Source organism: Nothobranchius furzeri, chromosome 10 (assembly GCF_043380555.1).
Source record: "Nothobranchius furzeri strain GRZ-AD chromosome 10, NfurGRZ-RIMD1, whole genome shotgun sequence".
Lineage (NCBI taxonomy): Eukaryota > Metazoa > Chordata > Actinopteri > Cyprinodontiformes > Nothobranchiidae > Nothobranchius > Nothobranchius furzeri.
Window position 1 is genome coordinate 60,468,962 of NC_091750.1, and position 22,963 is coordinate 60,491,924.

Genomic DNA, 22,963 nt, shown 5'->3' on the forward strand with positions numbered 1-22,963 from the left:
TCGTGCTGGACTTTCATCCTCATTAGTCGTTTGTTTGTTCTGCTGAACGACCAGCACAGTCTCGAAACAAACAAGTTTCTACTTCCTGTCATTACTGGAAATGACATGAAAATTTTTAATCTGTGTTTGTTTTTATTTGTCTGTCAGACATAGCAGCACGCTCACATGTAATTTTTGCCGGTCAGAACAATCAGTTCTCATGAAGACGTTAGAAGTAGTCTCTGGAGATCGAACCCCGATCCGCCGCTTGAGTGACCCTGAGACAGAACCAGAACCAGAACTTAGGATAGGGACAGTTTAGGATCTCCCAGCACAAACTAGAGAGTTTAGCAGGGGAGAGGGAGGTTTGGGTTTGTTACCTCCACCTGACCTTGAACAACATGATGGATGAATGAAGATCTGTCATGCTGCTGCCAAGCAAAACAAAGATTTTCTCACGCATTTTTACAAAATGAAAGTGAAAGGATTCTGACCTTGCTCCACCTCTCTCTCTCTCTCTCTCTCTCTCTCTCTCTCTCTCTCTCTCTCTCTATCTCACTTTCATTCTCTGTCTGTGTGTGTCTGTGTCCCTCATGGAAAGGAGAAACTATTTTTCTTCTGTGTGTGTACTGTCATCACATCTTTGGAAAAAATTGCGTAAATCTAAAATACCTGCTGGATGCATACAAATGGTAGAGGAAACAAACACAGATATCACAAGTTTTAGGAACACTTCCCTCTACAGTCACTGTAACACACTCTTGGTAAATATCCATTCCTTATCCAAAACCAAATAAATAAATAATAAAGTTTGACAGGTAGGTCTAGGAATGCTAAATAGTTGAGGACATTTTTAGTGAATAACATGATGTGAAACCACCATTCTTGAACCACTTTTTGTTCCATTATCAATCAATCAATCGATCAATCAATCAAAGCTTTATTTATAAAGCGCCTCCGCAACCCTGTCAGGAAGCCCAAAGCGCTGAACATGGTTCAGTTGAAGGTAAATATATTGAATAAATCAAAAATAAAAGCAATTCAAATTACAAAATACAAATTAGAAAATAGGTGAAACATTCTGGTACAGGACAAATGTGTAAAACAATGGATAGAGTGAACCAATTATTATCTGATTAGGACTGTATCTTATCATCCACCACAAATGATACATTTTTATTGGCATTCTGCTTACATAATTAATAAGTTGGTTTAGGTAAAACATATCTCGTCCAGTTTTGTGTTACTTTTTTCACTTTAGAAACAGTTTTGCTCAGATTGGGAACTAGTTGTTATGAAGTCAATCCAGTCCATTTGGTGACGTTACATAGTCAAGCTAAGCAACTAGTTATCGTGTGAATCATTTGCTATCATACAGATTTCTGTGTGTTGTCTAACCTTATAATCAGTCATACATTCTTGGAATATTTACTAATCAAACAAAGGATTACTGTAAAGACTCCTCCCTGCTGAACTACAGATCAACACTAAAGAAACATCGGGGCAGCATCAAGATCTCAGGTAAATTGAATCTACTTGTTATTCATTTGAGAAAGTTTTCATATGAGCCTTTTTTAAAGCAACTTTGATTATTATTATTCGACATAAGATTTAAAGTAGACTTAATTTTAATGAGAAATATGAGTGTTCTTGGAACAGGTGATGAAAACAATAATGTTAATGTCATCATGGGTTTGTTTTGATATGTATTACTAAAAAAAAGTCCCACAACAGATAAATTATAAAACATTGGAAGAGTTATTAAATGAAAAAGTGTTAGGATTTGACAATATTTGTTTGCATCTGTTGCATTTTAATAAAACATATTTTCCCTCCCCCAAAGTGGTTCTACAAAGGTCACAAGACCAAAATTCAACATGGTTTTCGGTGTTTTTTCCTCTAAAATATACAGCAAATCAGACAAATAAAGGATAAAAAAAAATAGAATTTGCATCACTACAATCAATGTTATGATATTCCATCCAGCCGCTCCTTGATTGCCTGAGTGAGGTTAAAGACTGGCTGGCAGCAAATTTTCTGCTGCTGAATGATTTTAAGACCGAGTTTATTGTTTTTACTCCTAATGGCTCGTCTTCCTCCGCTCCTGATTTTTCTGCTCTTCCTTTTAAAATTAGTCAAACAATTATTTATCTTGGAATTAAAATGGATGCGGCTCTAAAAATGGACCATCATGTTTTTATCAGCTGAGACGTCTTTCCAAACTAAAACGCATTCTGAATCAGCTTCACCTCGGGGCAACCATTCACACTTTCATCACCTCAAGGTTGGACTTCTCCAATGCAATTCTGTTTGGTATTTCAAAAGCCGCATTATCTCGCTTTCAGCTGATACAGAATGCGACAGCAAGATTTCTGACCAATACTGGCCTTCGGCAGCTCATCACTCCAATTTTAGCAAGACTTCACTGACTTCCTGTGCACTATCGCATACGTTTTAAAATTTTATTGTTTGTTTTTAAGGCCTTGAATGGCTTAGCACCACCTTACATATCCGAGTTACTCACTCCTTCTGTGCCGGGCAGGACTCTCCGTTCAGGTGACCTACACCTACTACAGATTCCCCGTCTACGCTGCAAAACCCGTGGTGAACGAGCTTTCTCTGTCTGCGCTCCTAAACTCTGGAATGATCTCCCGTTGGATATCAGACTCTCCCCCTCCATTGGGGTTTTTAAGTCTCGTTTAAATACTTACTTTTATTCCATTGCTTTTACTGCCTAGCTATTTTATCTAGGTTTATTTACTCTATTCTTTTACCTATTTTACTGAATTATCTTGTTTGGTTCTTTGTGCTATGCTCTAGCTGTTCTATTCTTTTATATTATTCTATTAACCTTAAATGTCATTACCCCTGCGCAGCACTTTGGTCAGCTCACATCCTGTTTTTAAATGTGCTCTATCAAATAAATGGAATGGAAAATGGAAAATATTCTAACTCTAACTCATCCACTGAGTTTGTTTTGTTTTCTAGGTCAGTAAACATGATCAAAAAATATTTTTTTTTCAAAATGTAGAAGAACTGTCCCTTAAGGTGGATTGAAAAATAACACAAATGTTTTGATCAAAGCAAGTGTCAACTTTCAAGAGTAAAACATGAATTTAATCTCACTAGAATAGATGGTTTACTTGAGTGCGTATGTGTTTCCTCGGGTGAAGGAAGAGTTGTAAAAGGTGTGTCATCTCTTTGTGTGACAGGCTCTGCAGAGATGTCTGGGCTGGCTTTGCTGTCTTTCTTGCTCCTGCAGACTGGAGTTTCTAGTTTTGGAACATATCCCAGTTTTATAAATAATTTAATTTTTGACGGATCCCTCAACCACCAAGAGATTACTGAGAAGGCAATCCTAAATGTCACAGTACAGGTGTGTCGAGCTCTGGCTCTGACCGAAGGCAAGGACTTCACTTTTCCAGTGAGTGTCATTCAATACCTCAAATTTTTTCTTAACAAACACACACACACACACACACACACACACTGCACGGGCTACATGGTGGCGCAGTGGTTAGCACTGTTGCCTCTCAGCACGAAGGTTGCAGGTTCGAAACTCGGCTCGGCTGCGGCTTTGCCTTTCTGCGTGGAGTTGTGTGTTCTCCCCATGCATGCGTGGGTTTCCTCCGGGTCCTCCGGTTTCTCCCACAGATCACAACATGCCCTATAGGTTATAAATTGTAAGTCGCTTTGGATAAAAAAGCGTCTGCTAAATGAATAAACATAAACATAAAAACACACACACACATATATGCATGTTATGTTTGATTAATAAATTGATTAATTAATATGTCTATATTTGCAGTCACAGCCCTTAACAGCTGAATCCGTCGTTGCTGCTTGTGAAGCACCAAAATCCTCCAAAACCTTTGTTGAAACCATCAGCCAGATTCGGCAGATGAACTATGTCACAGACCTTAGGTATCCATTCGACCCGCACTATCACTGTGATGAAGAGAAATTAAGAGAAGGACAGAAGCTAATAACTGATGGCTTAGCTGCTGTAAAAGCTGCCAATGACCAACAGAACTATGTTTCAGCAGCATCCATCCTGGGCAGAGCGCTCCACACCTTACAGGTAATTCTCAAACCAAAGACGAGTCATGAAGTGCACAAAACCAAACAGAGAAATCAGTCAAGCAATGACACTATGTTTCATGATCCCTTTTCTCCTTTTTGAACATGAAGGATTTCTACAGTCACAGTAACTGGGTGGAATTGAGGAACACATCCCCAAACTCCAATTTGATCCGTGCAAATGCCGACATCGGAACCATCGCGAGTACGTAGATTTTTAAAAGTACTTCTTGCTTTTTTCCTGCTTGTACTTTGAGGAAGGTTTGTCTTTTGGCAGCTGAAATGAAACAATAAACCTGTTCATTTATAATAATAATAATAATTTAAACAATAATGATATTAATGGGGTGACGGTGGCAGTTAAGTGCTCGGCCCGTAATCAGAAGGTTGCTGGTTTGAGCCCCACTCAGTTTGTCGCTGCCTTTGTGTCCTTGGGCAAGACACTTAAGCTCACCAGCTGGTGGAGGTCGGAGGGACCGGTGGCGCCTGTGCTTGGCAACCTCGCCTTTGTCAGTGCGTCCCAGGGCAGCTGTAGCTACATCGTAGCTCATCCCCAACAGGGTGTGAACGTGTGAATGACTGATTGTGTTGTAAAGCGCCTTGGGAGGATTCCAGGACTCTAGAAGGCACTATATCAAATACAGTCCATAATAATAATTTTAATTATTATAATAATAATGCTTAATGCAATCTTTAATCTGAAGATGAAAGCAGAAAAACCTGTCACAGCTGCAATGGAGACGACTGCAGCAACAACATTTTGGAAGACATCTTAAAGGAAAACATTCTTACTTCAGGATATTTTTCACTTTTGCCCTCCAAACCTTCAGGTAAACATTTCCATTTATTGTCATTCATCTGTTGTCTTTTAGGTGGTGGTTTGTACAATAATCACCAGTTTGATCTGATCTGTTTTAGTTGCTAAAGTTTGAATGAAGTTTAAAGGCAACGGGTTCTTATTTTGTGTCCAATTGGTGTAATTAAGTTGTTTTATTCCAGACAGCTGTTGAACTGGCTACTAGAATATCCGGTATTAGCTCTAGATTGCGCCAAACTGATTTGTTTTTATCAATCAGGAAAATGCAGCCATGGAAATCTTCCTGATGCAACCAGCTTCCGAGAACCTAAAGGTGGGATCAACAAAGACAAATTCTCCTCCAGCCACGGGGATCTCCACGAGAAAGCAGCTAATCTCGCCATCGCTGCAACCAGTGAGCTGCTGGAAGATGTTCGAGGTGCAGCTGGAGACAAAAAATTCCTTGAGTGAGTCTATTAGATTATTAGATACAATGTGTGAAATGATAAATGAGACCATATTTGATTTCGCATTCCCTCCCTCAGGATGATGGGAATCTCCAGAGGATCCAGTAAAGCTCTCTGTTTTGTGGTCGACACGACAGGAAGCATGAGTAATGACATTGATGCAGTGAAAAATGTCACATCTTCTATAATCGACAGCAAAGTTGGAACAGAAGATGAACCATCATCTTATGTTCTTGTTCCCTTTAATGATCCAGGTAGGTAGCATGATGCAGACTGGTGCAGGGGGTAAATATTGTTGCTTTTCAGCTTAATATATTACCTTTACTTATGACCAATAAGCTGTGATACTCTATATAAATATAGAATACCAGCCTGCTTGCTCTTTGAATGTTTAATCAGAAGATTCTAGGACTCTTTGCTTTGTCCAGGGATCAAACACACTTCGTCTCAATTCAGACAGAGTCAGGTTTATTAAAGCAAGACATTTATTTTCTAAACAAATTAAAACAAGCCAAATTAAATAGGACGACTATGATGGATGAATCTAAATGGATGGAAGGGGAGAAGTGTGTGTTCATCAGAACCTTGTATCTAGAAGAACTGAGTTCTGGGTGAAAATTTTAGTTTGCATTAAGCTATGAAGTTGGTTCTTATCAAAACGGCATCAGACGCAATCTTGTGTCTACCTCACCCTTTCTTTGGAGACCCTCTTCGCGGATACGGAGGTCAGGGAGGTCGGATGACCTCTGGGCACCGACGCTCCAGTCCAGAGATGTCGCCAGGCACACAGGTTGGAACTAATTTGCATCTAGAGCAGCTGTTTCTGAATAGCTGAAGGAACCGTTTTGCTGTCTCAGCTGTAGGCAGCTTTTAATTTGTCGAAAGCTTGTCAAGATATGCGGTGGCTAGAGAGTTTTCCTCCAATGGTCAGTCAGAGTTAGCTCAACTAACAGTATGCTAAATCACACAGAATGCTGGAATGCTGAAATGAATGAATGATGGAATGAAGATTCACTCCGCAAGTGACTCTGTTTTAATATTCTCATATTATGATTTACTTGGCCAATCGGAACGTGCCATGTAAAGGGGTGTTAACAATAAACCCTCAGAACATCACGCCTTCTTTCAGATACAGGATGCTATGATTTGTGGGTAAGAAAATATCTATGTGTCATGACGTTTAACTTAACTTTAATTTATCTCTAATGAACCTTGTGTCAGAGTGTAGATAATGGTTCACTTGTTAAATCTAAAATGACTGATCATAACATAATAATATTCATTACCACAACAATTTAAGCACAGCCTAATCAACCTTATTAATTTAAGCACAGATTAATCAAGACATTATTATTATCCATCAACAATTATTGTTCATTCAACCATATGATTATTTACTATTATAACGGTTCAGTCATTTATTCTGTGCAGGACAGCCTAGATAAGCAGACAGGCTTGGCAGAGAAGATCCTTGAGAAGGGAACATGATGTTGACCATACGTTATCATGTGTTCAGAGCTGCATAGAGGCCCCGACTCCAGCTGGTGGAATGGCAGGATCCGGCAGATTAAAGGCAACAAATGTAGACTCCTGTCTCCGTACGACCAGATACTGAAGAGGTCAAACTATACATGAAAAACTGACCATTTGTGGACGTTACACTGGACAGACTGATCTTAATGATTCCAGCTTTTCTTTCAAACTGTCACATCCCTGAGGGTGATGACAACAGCGAAGCTTTTATGAAACTGAAGACATTCACTCGCAAAGTAAGAACAAAAGAAGATTAATCTTTTCTTGTGTTTCCGATGAATGACAGATTTTGGGCCACTGATGAGAACTACTGACCCAAAAGAGTTCAAGACTTACATCAACTCACTGTCAGCCGAAGGGGGAGGAGATTTTCCAGAAATGAGTCTTTCCGGATTGCAGGTGCGTTCTGTCTTTGCTTTATAATGTTGGACTTTAAACTGATGTCTAAAATGATTAATAACAGATTAATTATTTCTAATCATAGCTGGCTTTAACTGGCACTCCTCCGAATTCTGAGATCTTCCTCTTCACTGATGCCACTGCTAAAGATGAATACCTGAAAAATACAGTGACTGCACTTATTGAAAAGACCAAGACAACGGTGGGTTGTCTGAAGTAAAATTATTTATTGTAATTAATAAGGTCAGTTTGTGACACTGTATGGAGCTAGGATTGGGACAATATTCAATGTAACTTGTACCAAGTTTTGTAACTTGGAACATGTTTCATGACACGTAACTTTGGATTCGTAACTTGTAACTTTAGTTTTCTAACTTGTAATTCTCAATTTGTACTTGTATTTCTTGTTTTGTAACAGGAAATTTTCATTTTGTACATGTATTTTTTATTTTGTAAAATCAAACCTTTATTTTGTACATTTACTGCTCATTTTGTAACATCAAACATTCATTCAGAAACATGAAACTTTCGGTTTTTACCTAGCAGACTTTCAAAATAAAAAAAATCAATGTACAAGTTTGAAATCAAAACTCTCAAAACACACATTTCATTCTACAGGTACAAACCTCAAATCTACAGCGTTACAAATAATTTTGTCTCAATTCTAGCTTCGGTGGGAGGAACTTGGGTGGAACCAGGATGGAACCAATGAGAGCACGAGTCTTAGCTACCAATCACGTTTCTTGAATTCCTGTCCAATCATTGGGAGAGGAGGGCAGGGTTCTGTCAGAGCTGTAGAAAGAGTTACGTTACGACACTCCAATAGACTTCTATGGTAAGAATGGAATGCGGAAGTCACGTGGTTCATGTAGCTTCGAATACTTCCAAACAGCCCCCGCTGCTGCATTGACCGTAGTTCATTTTCGGTGTTTCGGAAGGATTTTGTCCGGTAAGTTGATGAAATGTCTTCATTTTGTTGCATTGTGAAGCGTTAGCTAACCGCTTCGTACCAAAATAAGCCAATGGTGATATTTTATGTTGCCAGTTTTAGCTAGATAACCTTTAATGAGCTAATTGTGTGCAGCTTGTTGACTGTGAGCAGAGGACGAGCTGTAGACGGGTTTCTTTCAGCTTGTTTGATTCTACGTTTTAAAAATGTTCCCCACAGTTTGAAATAGGTTATAAACTTTTTACATTATTAGTTTTATTTGGGATTTTTTGTACAATACTTTGCTGGTTGCTGTATCAACACGAACATGCTTCAGAAATGGAAGCACAAATGGAGAGACCAATAATAAAGAAAATGTGATTGTGAGGACAAGTAATTATTTAATAATTTTCAGTTAATAACACTGACTGCAACGAACTGCTGACGCATGAGACAAACAGGATTACGAACGTAAGAAGATATGTTGTTCTGTTTTGTGTACTCAAGTAATAAGAATAGAATTAAGATAATTTAAGAACAGTAGTCGAACACAATAACTTAAAAAAATTAAACTTTTTCCATAAAACTGCTCATTTCCACTTGCTTTATAATATTAGCATTTGCAATTTTGTTATTAAGTAAGGAATGACAAGAAATAAGAATTAACAATAACACAACTATCAATAAATAAATGTCAAAGTGTTACTAAAACAAAAATCTTATTTAACCATTAAAGGTTAAACTGTGTTGTGTGTCCATCTTCATGTTTTCATAGTGGCTGAGCGGAGAGCTGACCAGAAACAACGGTGGTGGCAAATCCCAGTTGGGTCTGTGATGGAGTGGTGCTCGCTTGGAGTGATTGCCATGTCATCCACAGTAAGCACACACTCTCTTTCCATCTCTGTCAGATTTTTAACCTTCAAACTGAGCATGTCACACACCTCTCCTAACACACCTGGTTCCAGTTTAATGGGCTGCATTTGTCTTTGCAGGGTTCTAACATCAGGCAGAGGGATACTCATGTCCTGAAGAAACCTGTAGCCTGTTGAACCCAGCTGGGTTCCCTGGTTGTATAGCCTGTTCCTTTCTCCTCCTGGCCCTGACGCCGGCTCCTCATGGCTTCCTGGGATGTCCCTCTCTCCTGATACCATCTCATGTCCCCCATCACTTTCCCTCATCTCATTTGCCTCACTGCTGCTGCTGCTTTCCTTGTTCTCTGAATTTATAATGGCACTGTTAGAATAAAGAATAATTTTTAAATAAAATAAATACAAATGTCTAATATTTCAAAAGATTCGTACCACAGTTTACTTGAGTACAATATGTGTGGTCACTGGTCAGTGGATCAACGTGCAGTGGTTCTGCTGTACTTCTCACTGCGGGGTCCTTCCTCCTCCTTGGTTCACGGCGATGAACAGCATCAGCCCTGAGTCTCACCTTGCCTTGCCTAAGCTTAGTAAACTGTCCCTCCTCAAAATGTGCCTGTAGAGTGGTGTATTAGTTTATTTCCTGCCACATTTAACAGTTTAATTGCAGCCTTGTGTAGTTGAGAGTAAAACATGTAGTGCCTTGATAGAAAACATTTGAGAGTGCACATTAAACTCACTGCACACAGCTTTTTGTTATTGTGATCTCTGGTCATGGTGAGGTTGCTCCTGCTGACTTGAGCCAACCATTTTCTTCTTCTCTCTGCGTCTTTGGGGAAGCCATAATTCTGATTCCTCCCTCAGACCGATTGCTATATGCAGCACAGCCAACCATGTAAGATATTCAACCTATAAAGGGATTATTAAAATACTATTTTTGTACATATAGAAATATTGAACTGAACCAAAAACATAGAGGTATAAAATTGCATTTCAAAATGTTATCCAACCCTAAAATTGGTCATTTCAAATTTTTAACCCACGGACACATTTTATTTTAATAATAATCAAAATAAAGTTATTCAAAAGAGTTTCATTAGGTCTTGAGTACATTGCTCTAATTTATTGATTCAGCTTATTTGTGCATATGTAATGACTAAACATAATGTTGGTAAAATGCTTTATTAATTAGTTGCTATAGAAGCCAGATAAACTGGGTTATAAATGCATGTACTGTCTTCACATAAAAATATAAAGTAATGATTGTAAAATGTATTCTACTGAACATAACAGATCATCATTCAAAGTATAAACAGATACATATTTTCTTCAAGGTAAGCCAGAGCAGAATTCTAGCTTTCAATAAACCACTTTAAAATGGATATTATAACTCGAGTTTAGGGCTTCTTGTATGACTTAAAGTTATTAAATGCTTATATTAGAGCAGTGTGTTGCATTACTACATCAAATTTATTGCTATGCTATATTAAAGTAATGTATGTGGTCTAAATGTGTTCTACAGTGTGTTAGGACTGTCATATTCCTGTAATGTAGAACAGTCACGGGTGTTTGTCTTCCTACAAATGCTTGTAAAAATATAAATAGGCTACTTTGTGAAGGAGTTAGGACATAATTCAATAATTACCACAAAGTGCAAGGGGAAATGTAATTATATTAAATTTTTGTGATTTGTCCCACCATACGCTGTTCAAACTGACTTACGGCGTTGGGATGTTTGGAACTGAGAGCTCCATGAACCATGTGACCGTGAGTCGGCGAGTTCAAAGAGTGTCGTAACTCTCTCTTTCTACAGCTCTGACAGAACCCTGCCCTCCTCTCCCGATGATTGGACAGGAATTCAAGAAATGTGATTGGTAGCTAAGACTCGTGCTCTCATTGGTTCCACCCAAGTTCCTCCCACCGAAGCTAGAATTGAGACAAAATTATTTGTAACGCTGTAGATTTGAGGTTTGTACCTGTAGAATGAAATGTGTGTTTTGAGAGTTTTGATTTCAAACTTGTACATTGATTTTTTTTTTATTTTGGAAGTCTGCTAGGTAAAAACCGAAAGTTTCATGTTTTTGAATGAATGTTTGATGTTACAAAATGAGTAGTAAATGTACGAAATAAAAGTTTGATTTTACAAAATGAAAAATACATGTACAAAATGAAAATTTCCGGTTACAAAACAAGAAATACATGTACAAATTGAGAATTACAAGTTAGAAAACTAAAGTTACAAGTTACGAATCCAAAGTTACATGTCATGAAACATGTTCCAAGTTACAAAACTTGGTACAAGTTACATTGAATATTGTCCCAATCCTAGCTCCATAACACTGGGAATCAGTACTTCAATGGTCGATCAAGGCCTCGGAATCTCTCTCTCTTCTCTTGAGTCCAGCTCCTCCAGGGGAATCCTAAGTCATTCCCTGGCCAGCCGAGAGACATATTTCTTCTAGCGTGTCCTGGGTCTTCCTTTAGGTTTCCTCCCATTTGGACATGCCAGGAAAACCTTTAGTTATTTTTATTTAACCTTTATTTATCCAGATGAGTCGATTGAGAACTCATTCTCATTTACAATGACGATCTGGCCAAGAAGCAGCAGCAACAGACACATAGTTAGCTTTACATCAAAGAAAAACAGGTAAAATAAAAAATACAAGACAAACATAAGATAAAACAATTAGACATAAAGACAAAGGATTGTTCTCATATACAATACGTACAAGAAATCTAAACAGACTTATAACCATCTTTGAGTACTCAGAAGCACATTGATCAGAAACTGTTGATTGCAATGAATTATTGAGATAATGGAGTGAGCTTCAGGGATTTTTGCAGCTAATTCCAGTCATTGGAAACAGCAAACTGGAAGGAGGAGTGGCCAAAGGAGGTATGAGCTTTGGGAATAACCATAGAGAATAAGTTACTGGAACTTAAATTGCGCCGGTTGTTGGAAGTGATGAGTAATGAGTGAAGATATGACGGTGTTCTACCGATGATTGTTTTGTATATAAATTGATACCAATGTAATAACCTGCAGGAACGGAGTGATGGCCAGTTAACGAGTGAGTACAGATCACAATGATAAGTAGTGAAAGGGGTACCAGTGACAAAACAGGTTGCTGAGTGATAAATGACATCGAGTATATGTAGAAATTTTTTGGAAGCAGTCCTATAAATGATGTCAGTGTAATCTAAGATGGGAAGGATTGTCATTTTGACCAAGGTTTGCTTTGCAGAATGAGTAAAGGATGACCTGTTGTGGTATAGAAACCCAATTCATGACTTGACTTTAGAAAGTAATGAATTAATGTGAATGTCAATTGAAAGTGTGCTGTCAAGCCAGATACTCAAATGCTTATAAAAATTGACAAGCTGTAGTTCTGTATCATCCAGGGAAACTGTCACGGCGGGGAACACCAGAATAAATCCAGATGCAGGAGGCAGAGAGAAGTAGGTTTAGATCCAAAGATTTAATAACACAAAATCACCACACCAGTGGGAAACTCAAAAGGTCACTTGCAGAGGAATCACAGCAGTACATCCACAGACTCTAAACAGACTATTTAGTAAAACGCCACACTGAGTACTGGACCCAGCTGCTTAACTAAGAGTGGTTGCAATCTAGGAAACTGCAGTCAGCTGCGACATTCCAAGTGCTCCACAGAGGGGTGGGATACTCAAGAGGAGCCACAGCCGACCTGCACTGAAATAGAAACACAACTCTTCACGCAGAAACAATCAAAAGGAGAACACATAATATATAAATAAAACAACCAGAAGGAGCAGCCCATAACAGGAAACAATACTAGGGTGGAAAGCTGATTGCGGTAAGTTACCATTGAAGATCAAGAACTTTATTTTACTTGTGTTTAAATAAAGATAAAGGTTGGAGAAGGCAGGTTGAAGACTATTAAAGATGTGCTGCAAGCAGGAAAAGGGTGTGTTCAAGGAAGAACTGCATGCATACAAAATGGTGTCGTCCACATATAAATGTATGTGAGAACTGTCAACAGCATGAACAATGTTATTAATACATATTTTGAATAAGGTTGGGCCAAGTATCGACCCTTGAGGAATGCCAATGGATAAACATAGAGCAGCAGATTGGTAACCCTCGTATGCGTACGGCCTAAGATATAATTTCTAAACTTCTAAACCTCACCAGAGAGGCGTTCAGGAGGCATCCTAACCAGATGCCCAAGCCACATCAACTGACTCCTCTCAATGTGGAGGAGCAGCAGATCTACTTCAAACCCCTCCTGAATGACCGAGCTTCTCACCCTATCTGTAAGGGAGAGAGCCCAACCACCCTGTGGAGAAAACTCATTTTGGCTTGTATCCATGATCTCATTCTTTTGGTCACTATCCAAAGCTCGTGATCATTGGTGAGGGCTGGAATGTAGACCAGCCAGTAAATCAAGAACTTTGCCTTCCGGCTCAACTCTCTCTTCACCACGACAATGCCCGCATAACTGCAAATGCAGCACCAATCCGCCTGCCCCTTCCTGGGCTGAGACCTTACAGTGGTGGAGGGGTTTGAGTGTCCCAATGATCCTAGGAGCTAAGTTGTCTGAGGCTTTATGCCTCTGGTAGGGTCACCCATGGTAAACAGGCCCTAGGTAAGGGATCAGACAAAGAGCAGCCCACAGACCATGGAGCCCGGCCGGGCATAGCCTGAAGAAGAGCCTATGGGCTCACCACTTGTGAGAGGGGCCAAAGGGGTCGGATGCAATTTTGTGATGGGTGGTAGCCGAAGGCAGGGACCTTGGCGGTCTGATCCTCGGCTACAGAAGCTGGCTCTCAGTACATGGAATGTCACCTCTCTGGTGGGGAAAGAGCATGAGTTGGTGTGTGAGGTCCTATCAAGTCTTTTTGGCCTGTGGGACTCCAGAGGCAGCTTATGGGTACTGCCAGGCCAAGCAAAATGCGGCTCAGGTGGTCGCAGAGGCAAAAACCCGGGTGTGGGAGGAGTTTGGTGAGATCACGGACAAAGTCTTCCGTGTGGCTTTGAGGATATTCTGGTCCACCATCCAGCATCTCAGCAGGGAAAAACAGTGCGCTATCAACACTGTTTGTAGTGGGGATGGCGTGCTGCTACCTTCTATTTGGGACGTTGTGGATTGGTGGGCTGAATACTTCGAAGACCTCCTCAATCCCACTGGCACGTCTTCCAGTGAGGAAGCAGAGTCCAGAGACTTTGGGTTGGGCTCTCTAATTTCTGGTGTTGAGGTCACTGAGGTGGTCAAAAAGCTGCTTGGTGGCAAGGTTCTGGGGGTGGATGAAAACCGCCCAGAGTTAAGGCTCTGAATGTTGTAGGGTTGTGTTGGCTGACATGGCTCTGCAATATCGCGTGGACATTGGGGATCCCTTTTGGGGCTACTTTGGGAAAATGGGGTACTAGGCCCTCTGAAATGGGCTGTTAGTTCCCTATATGACCAGTGTCAGAGCTTGGTCCGCATTGCCAGTATTGAGTTGGGCTCGTTTCCCGTGAGAGGTGGACTCCGGCAAGGCTGCCTTTTGTTGTCGATTCTGTTCATAACCTTTATGGACAGAATTTCTAGGTGTAGCCAAGGTGTTGATGGGATCCGTTTTCAGTGGTTAAAGGATTGAGTCTCTGCTTTTTGCAGATGATGTGGTCCTGTTGGCTTCATCAGAACGTGATCTCCGGCTCTCACTGGAGTGGTTCACAGCCAAGTGGGAAACAGCTGGAATGAGAATCAGCTTTGCTAAATCCAAGACCATGGTCTTGAGTTGGAAACGGGTAGAATGCCTTTTCCGAGTCAGGGATGAGGTCCTGCCCCAAGTGGAGGTGTGTAAGTATCTCGGGGTCTTGCTCACGAGTGAGGGAAAGATGTTTCAAAAGGTAGAATGCTTTTTTTTTAGTTGGGAATGAGTCTTTGGTTCAAGTGTCTTATTCACCAATGATGTAGGACGGAATAAGAGGTGGACCAACAATTGTAATAATTAAATATGTTTGTTGTGATGAAGACAGAAATGAACTAAAAGGGAAAGGTCTTTAATGACTAGTCTGTCTACATTCCAGTCCTCCTCTTTGATCAGGAGATTTGAATCATGACTAAAATAACAAGATCCGTGATTAAAGTGGCTGAATTTAATTTCTTCCATAAGGTCTGAGTCTTTGAGATAACACGAGGAACCCATCATCCCAAACTCAGAAGGGAGCCTCTCCTCATCATGATGGATAATGGGTGGATTTTTTTAAAGCTTTAATGCTTCAGAAAGCATTGTTTTGTGTGTATGATGGTCACTCATAAAATAGACCAGTTTGTCTCCTGTGAGCATTTTTCTTTTCCTATTGTCAGACCACAGGTATGCACCGAAACTACATTCACAAAAGTATGAACAAATTTAAACACAAACACATTAATCTAAATGTTTGTAACCACTTTTTTGTCTAAAAAACTGTCATGACATAAATGTCACCATGAATGTTTTGAAAACAAAGTTTTGTAATGTTAAATTAGCATTTCTTATCCAAAACCAACAAAACTATTAAATTAAAGCGAGGTAGAGGTGAAAAAACTAAGAGGAGAGCCTCTGCTCCTCCTTCTCCAAAGGAATATGCTGGTCTGGACATCTGAGTAGTTCTCATGGAGGGTTGTTTTTAATGCTTCAGAAAGCAAAACTGTTTTAGTCATTGTTCTTTGCTGATTATTTTAATCATATAAATCATACACATGAATGAAGAGCTGTCAAATAACTTTAGAGCAAATGCATTCTTTTCACACGCCCTTTCAATGAAATGAAAGTAAAAGCAGGTATGGTTGGGTGTGTGCGTGAGTGTGTGTGCCAAGAAGAAAATAAGATCTAGATAGTCTGCTGCATTTGTTTCACTCTTTAACTCTTAATTGCTTCATCCTCAGTATTGCAGGGAATTGCTTTCTATCTCCCCGCTGTCATTGAGTGACACCTTGGACAAGTCTCTAGTGCATCGCAGGGATACACAACCATTTGGTCAGTGGGAGAAATCTAGAGTACCTATAGAGAAAACCGATGCATGCATGGGGGCATGCTAACTCTACCCAAAAAGGCTTTGGCCAAGATTCAAACCTGCAGAAAGTTATTGTGAATCAGAATAATCAAAAGGCTGAATGGATTGAATAATTACAAAACATGTCAGAAATTTGTTGACCATTGTTTCCTCATGTAGCTTTTCTCACTAGCTTTTTTGTGTCTCCTCTCAACATATTAGTCAGTGGTTGTACATTTTGCAATAACACGACAAAAGAGGGTGTCCCCTCAACACTGATCTGACTCTTAATGATTTGTCTCTGAAGAGTTATCTGGAAGCCACCAACACCTAGAACTCTAAATCCTTGGCTCTCAGCAGGTCTCATTTACCTTTTGTTGTTTCAGGTGAACTTTATGATAACTAACGTGTTAGGCTTCCGTCGTCGAAGACAAGTTTCCAACAATCAGCAGCAAAGCCGTCAGATGGTGAGATCAGACACTCAGCTCTACAGAGACCTGGCTCAAGCTTCAGGAGGTCAAGCTATCCAAGTCACAAAGTATCAGCTTCTGGAAGCCACCAGCATCATTAGAGAATCCACCCTCTCCTCTCTGGTATGGACACATTTCTCTGGAAAACATTTTTTAAATGTTTTTTCAGTCAACCACACCTATCTCCTGCATTCGCTTCTGTTAGAAAACAGATGGTGAAAATGTAGGATTTGAAAATCCTGACAGGTCTACGTCACATTATAAATTAACATTCATGGACTCACCGATCTTGACTCACGACGGGGAAGGCTGTTGTTGGTTTGGCATCCAAGAAACAGCAGAAGACTCTAGTTTAAGCTAAACATTAGCATTCGTAGCTTCACCACATGGCAGAAGCTCCTCCAGGATTGTGACATTTGTAGAGATAAAACATCTATGTTGCAGGTCAGTGGTGTTGTGTTGCTCTTATCTAAGATTATTTTAGGATAAAGATAAAAGCAAACCAGATGAAAACAGTTAGACATAAAAGGTGGTTCTCGTCAATCAGGGAGAACCCCACAAACAACAGATCAAAATTTTCAGAACTACACGCGAACCTTCTCAGACCTCTGACACACAGCTTGACCAGCCGATGGAGGACTTACTGCTTCTACAGACAACGTGTCCGCCATCTAAACACTTCCCAACAAGAAAAGGACTCTGACTTCTTTTCCTGTTTAACATTCTAATGTCCCACTCATGAGACAAAACGCATTATATTTACGTGACCTGGAATTTTGCCCCAAAGCTTGATTCATGCACATGGAAGGGTATGTGCCGAGTGGGGAGAGATTGATGCACCTTGATGGATAGATCCTGAGTCCATGATTAAGAACAGAACATTCACATTGATTGGATGAAATTTTTCGAAGATTGTATGTTTTAGAGGCGATAAAATTGTAAATATTTCTGACAAAACATTTAATTAATTGGTTATGATCGGTGTGAAGAGTATTTCAAGTTATATGGCAAAAAACGCTCCAGAAAAATTGATGTTTGTTTTGCAGGTCATCCTTTTGCAAGCATCCAGGAATCCTGGAAAGGTGGAAAATTTCACTTTTTCAGTTGACAAGTCAATAACAAACCTGACAATTTACATCACCGGAACGTCTGTTGATTTCACACTCATCAACCCTTCAGGTGATTGGGTCTCAGCAACTGTGAAAGTTACCATGTTGTTTGATTGGCTGAATTTGATGATTATCTTTCAAAAAATTTAACAGCTCTTGTTGTCATTAAGATTAACAGTGGTACTGTACTTCTTCAAATAATCAGATATATTTAAATGTTTCATCATTGAGTTTTACCATCTCAGTGGCCTAGTGGTATGAGTGTGATTCCTGGGACTGGGAGATCCAGGTTCATATCCTGGTCGGGTCATACCAGTGCCACCCCGCTTGGCACTCAGCAGGGGTTGAACTGGGGCGTTAAACCACCAAATGGTTCCCGAGCGTGGCCGCAGCTGCAGCTCACCGCTCCTCATGGGGATGGGTCAAATGTGGAGATAAATTTCACCAGTGTGTGATGATGACTAATTGGATTTTAACTTGAATGAAATAATAGTATATATTATTTCATTTGTTTTAGGTGTGATTCAAAATGTCTTCAACACAACAGGATCATCAGTCATTTCATCCCAGTCTGTCGGAAACTTCCAGACTCTACGTCTTAAAACTGAAATGGGAGTGTGGAAAATAGGAATGATGACAACAAATCCATATAATCTGAAGGTTGTAGGTGAGAGCTCCACAACTGCACAGTTAAACCAAAAAAAAAAAAAAATTATTAGAGTTGGTTTTATTTTGAATGTCTGTTTATAGCAACCTTGTTCCACCCAGGAGTTAGATACAGGACATATTTGTTGTATTAAATATGCACATTTATCCACATCAGTTAATCTAGGGTTTCAAAAAAATTAACTAATTGGTACATTAAAGTAAGTATAGTGGTATGTAAAGGGTTCTTGCTTGGGTATAGAGAAGGTAGGTTCAGAGTACATGTACCCTGCAGTTATGCACTCATAATATATTAGACTATATTAGAAAGTTTTGATCTGTAGTACTGCTACTAAATAATTGAACAAAGCAATAACTTTTACAATAATCTGCTAACAATCGCTGGACATCATGGAAAATCTAAAGTTTTTTCAAGAGCAAGAGAATAAATAAAAAAACATGCCTCTCTCAGCTTTAAAGTGTTTTTATAATTTGTTTCACTTTCTTTCATCTAAAACTTTATTATTATAGGTGGGAGTCCAGTCAACTTTCTGTTTAACTTTGTGAAGGAGTCAAGCGGCCCAGTTGAAGGGTTTGATCCAATAGACAATCGTCCAACAGCTGGTAAAGGAAACACAGTTTTATGATTGTCAAAAATAATCTAATCAGTGCACACATAAGTGAGCAGATTCCTCTCTTTAAAGGTGGTAATGCCAGTTTGATTGTCACACTAATTGGGAGTGACATTGCTACTGCGACAGAGGTCACTCTGGTTGAATCTTCGGGTTCAGGTCAAGTTAAGAGCACCATGGCTGCTCAAGGTGGAGGACAGTTCCTTTTTCGGTTTGATAAAATCCCATCGTTTGAGTTTGTGGTTCTCCTGAAGGGTCAGAGCATCAACAGCAACTCCAGAGCAGCCTCAGAGATCTTCCAAAGGCAGTCCTCCACCAGCCTGAGAGCTTCTGATCTAACTGTCATCGCTGTAAGCAAATGCTACCATCTATTTTTCAATCTTATCTGGGATTCTTTTAATTTTTATTTTCTTCCTTGCTAGGGTAAATCCGACACTTTCTTGAAGCCAGGAACACCACAGTCAGTTCCCTTCTCTGTGACCACAAGTGGTGTAGGAGGAAGTTTCACCATCCAAGCTACCAATGATCAAGGTTTTGATATAAGTTTCCCACCCAGTTTGTCCTTGGATGCTGGAGGTAGTGCTAATGGTACAGTAAACATCACAGCACCTCCTGACACCCCATCTGGTACCAGTGTCACTCTGACCATTGAGGCTACAGCACCAGGAGGTGCAGACACCAACTATGCTGTGCTCCGTTTCATCTTCCTTCAACCGGTAACATTTGAAACAAATAAAATAAAATAAAAATGAAACATCTACACCAACATTATTGGGGCTAAATAACTATTCATTCTAGTTGTCATACTTTTACCCTCACAGGTGACTGATTTCACTCAGCCATCATGTCAGCTGCTCAGCCTGCAGGCCAACTGCTCTGACAACTGCAGACTGTCAGTTTGGGAGCTCTCTGTCCAGGTCAGCGATGGAGTTAATGGGACGGGTGTGGCGAGTGTCAATGTCAGACAAGGCAACGGCACCTTCAACAGCAGCAGTGTGATTGGTAGTGAGAACAAAACTGTGGTGTCGTACGTGGCTTCCTGCTGCTCACCTGATGTGCAGCTGGTGGCTGTGGATCAGGTGGGCAACGTGGAGGTGTGTAGCTACTCTGTTCGTAAGATCATCACACCTACGGTCGCACAAGCTGTCACAGAGGCTTCATCGACCGTGACAACACCTACAGTGTCTTCGTCCACAAGATCTGTGCAGTCTGTCCTATTTTGCTTGGGATTCTCTTTCTTTGTGTTTATTTGCTAATCTGAGGTTTAAGGTAGAAAGACCTGCTGAAATCTTTATTTAGCTATGATGAAATTTTATCTCCGGCTTTAATAGTTGTAAACTTAACTTTTAATCAATATTAATCACTACAATAAAAGGTATCTAGGGAAAATGGAATGGAAACTGGGTTACGTTTATAACTATAACATATATTTTTCTGTGCTTAGGTGTTTGTGGAGGTTAAAAATAATTTATTATGCAAACCAAATTTTTTGCATTTTTTGGCTGTCATTTCAGTCTCTGCAGCCTCTATATGCCTCAAAATTTGAATAACACCATCCAACCATTTTCTGTGAGTGTTTGGATTTTAAGAATTGTAAGTCTAATTCGAGGCCTTTGAAAAAGTCGCAGTTTGTGACATCACAATCAGGGAAATTAGCATGGAATCCCCTCTTACTTGTTGCTGGAGGAGCAGCAGTGGCTCTGCTCTGAGCTCTTCCTGGATATAGGGTGTCTAAGTCACCCACATCTATCTCCTGACCTTCGGCCCCTGGAAAAGAGAAATGAATGCAAGTCAAGGTGGTTATTTTCTAATCCCATGTTACATGTGCCATATATGTCCCATATGATGTCCATGAATTTTATGGATACACTTTGATTCCAATAAAATGCTTTGTTGTTTTTGTTGTATGTTGTACTTTGAGCTTGCCGTAGAGAACATGCAGAGGTTTATGTGGGTTGGAGAAGGACGACAAAAACAAACAAAAAAAAACAATGTTTTGGGATCAATTTTATTTTACATAAACACGGCAAACACACTTACTTGACAATTCTTGTCACTGTTTGCAAAGAAATGTGTAAAAGTAAAAGAAAACAATGTATGTTGACATGAAAATGGCTCGTGACATGCTTTGTGTGGGCAGTTCTGGTACTTTTGGGTTGCAGCGCTGCTTCAGCTGTGCGAAACCCTCACGAAGGACAGGTTAAATATCAAACATGTTTGAAATTCATACGACTACATGATTGCTGATCGGGAGCTGTTCCTGAGGTGTTAATTGCCTCTCGTCACCCCTTGTATACTACACAAAGCAAAACTTGCCCCGACCTCAAAGATTCCCATGCGAGCAGAAAACCGGCTCAAAATTGTCAAAACATTGTAAAGAGTACACTCGGCTTCAGGCTCCCTATCTGAGCTCTTCACCTAAAAGCAGCCAACGCAGAATGGGTGGGCATTGCCCGCAACAGCTTGCAAAGTAACACTAAACAGTTGGTTGAAAGAGGAATTGCAACTGTCATAAACAACCCTGCGGCAGCCTGCTATAGCTAGCACTAATAACGAGCTAACACTAGCATGAGGCAAGCCTTACTAAACAAGCCATGAATTAAAAAGATCCATACTGTTGAACAAAAAATATTGTTACTTACAAGTCCAGTAGCAACAAAGCCAGGTCACCATCAGCCCGTGATTTCATCGCCTTCTTCAGCTTCTTTAAATGAGTTTAGGCCACGCCGATGTTCACTCTGGTTTTAGCTCTTTGCTTCGCCTCTAAAGAATTACTATCTTACTTTTACTTCCAGGCTTCACCATAATGACAACAAAAATGTAAACTTCTTTTATTTATTTTTTCGTCTTGTGTTTTTTGTTGACAGCAAACTAAAAAGGTAACTGCTAGTCTTTTATTAGTTAATGGCACAGAAAATAGCTAACAGCCATTAAGCAGGTAAAGAGCACCCCATAGACACCTAATTGCTACACATAATTGTTAATTAAGTGATGTTTCTGGTCAGCAGAGGGCTGCAGAGTGCTGTCTCATGTGATGTTTCTAACAACACAATCACTGAACCCCACATTTTAAGGCTTTAACTTCTCACCTTACAAGTTCTCAACTGGAGTGCGCCATGGAGGTGCTCACCTTGTGGCTTCTCAGTGGCAGGCATCAACCAGCAGGTGTGCTCCAAACCTGCAAAATTATCTGGATCATCAGATAGGAGGATATTTCCTGAGTTCCTTCCATTATCTACAGTATATTATCACAACTACTTACTTAATACTTATCTTTCTTCCTCAAAGCACTTTATTTTACCTGTCCCAACTAGCAACACCATCTTTATCTTTCTATTTAATAAATATTCTTAAACCATTTTGTCTCCTGAGAGTTTTTGCAAAGGAAGAAGTCAACTCCTGGAAGGAAGGAACACCTGGAGGGGCTGGGGATGACTGAATGAACACAGGACCTGGGAGGAATGATCTAAAGGGCTACAAACAGAAGACACATGAAGAACACAAAGAGACACATAAATGAGACACAGACAAAGGACACATGAGGGCGCTTTGAGACACAAAAGGGGAACCTAGAGAGGGATGGAGAACATGAGGAGACACATAAGGGAAGACGCAGATGCAGACCATGACATCTGTGTCTTGTTTTCATGTTTGTTTATGTTCTTTGGTCTGTGACAGTGATGACTACTTTAGAAATTGCAATGCAATCCAATGAAAACTATTGACAAATATATCTGGATTTTTCTGAAAACAAAACCATTCTGTACTACAATGTAAAAAAAGGTAAATGGCCATTATTTGATACAGCATCTTTTAGGGTTCTACAACCCCCAAAACACCTAATAACACAAACAGTCATTCCCCCATGCACACACACGTTCACACACTGATGGTGATGAGCTACACTGTAGCCACAGCTGTCTTGGGGTACACTGACAGAGTTGAGGCTGGTGTGAACAGTCACCGCCAGTTCCCCTGATCACCACTAGTAGCCAAGGTGGGCTAAGTGACCTGCCCAAAGACACAATGGTGACCGACTGAGTGAGGCACACCTGGTTT

General features: G+C 40.0%; 1 protein-coding gene across 1 annotated transcript; it reads left to right on the plus strand.

Annotated features, from left to right (window-relative positions):
• The first annotated feature begins 1,482 nt into the window (after window positions 1–1,482).
• On the plus strand, window positions 1,483–20,804 carry LOC107387070 (von Willebrand factor A domain-containing protein 7). The gene is made up of 16 exons (XM_015961836.3): window positions 1,483–1,500; window positions 3,192–3,403; window positions 3,788–4,060; window positions 4,171–4,264; window positions 4,764–4,889; window positions 5,136–5,322; window positions 5,401–5,576; window positions 7,142–7,254; window positions 7,340–7,456; window positions 16,435–16,641; window positions 17,565–17,697; window positions 18,145–18,294; window positions 18,804–18,896; window positions 18,977–19,254; window positions 19,327–19,620; window positions 19,726–20,804. The coding sequence occupies exons 2-16, from the start codon at window positions 3,203–3,205 to the stop codon at window positions 20,158–20,160; spliced, it is 2,877 nt and encodes a 958-aa protein (XP_015817322.3). The 5' UTR covers window positions 1,483–1,500; window positions 3,192–3,202; the 3' UTR covers window positions 20,161–20,804.
• Window positions 20,805–22,963: the final 2,159 nt, after the last annotated feature.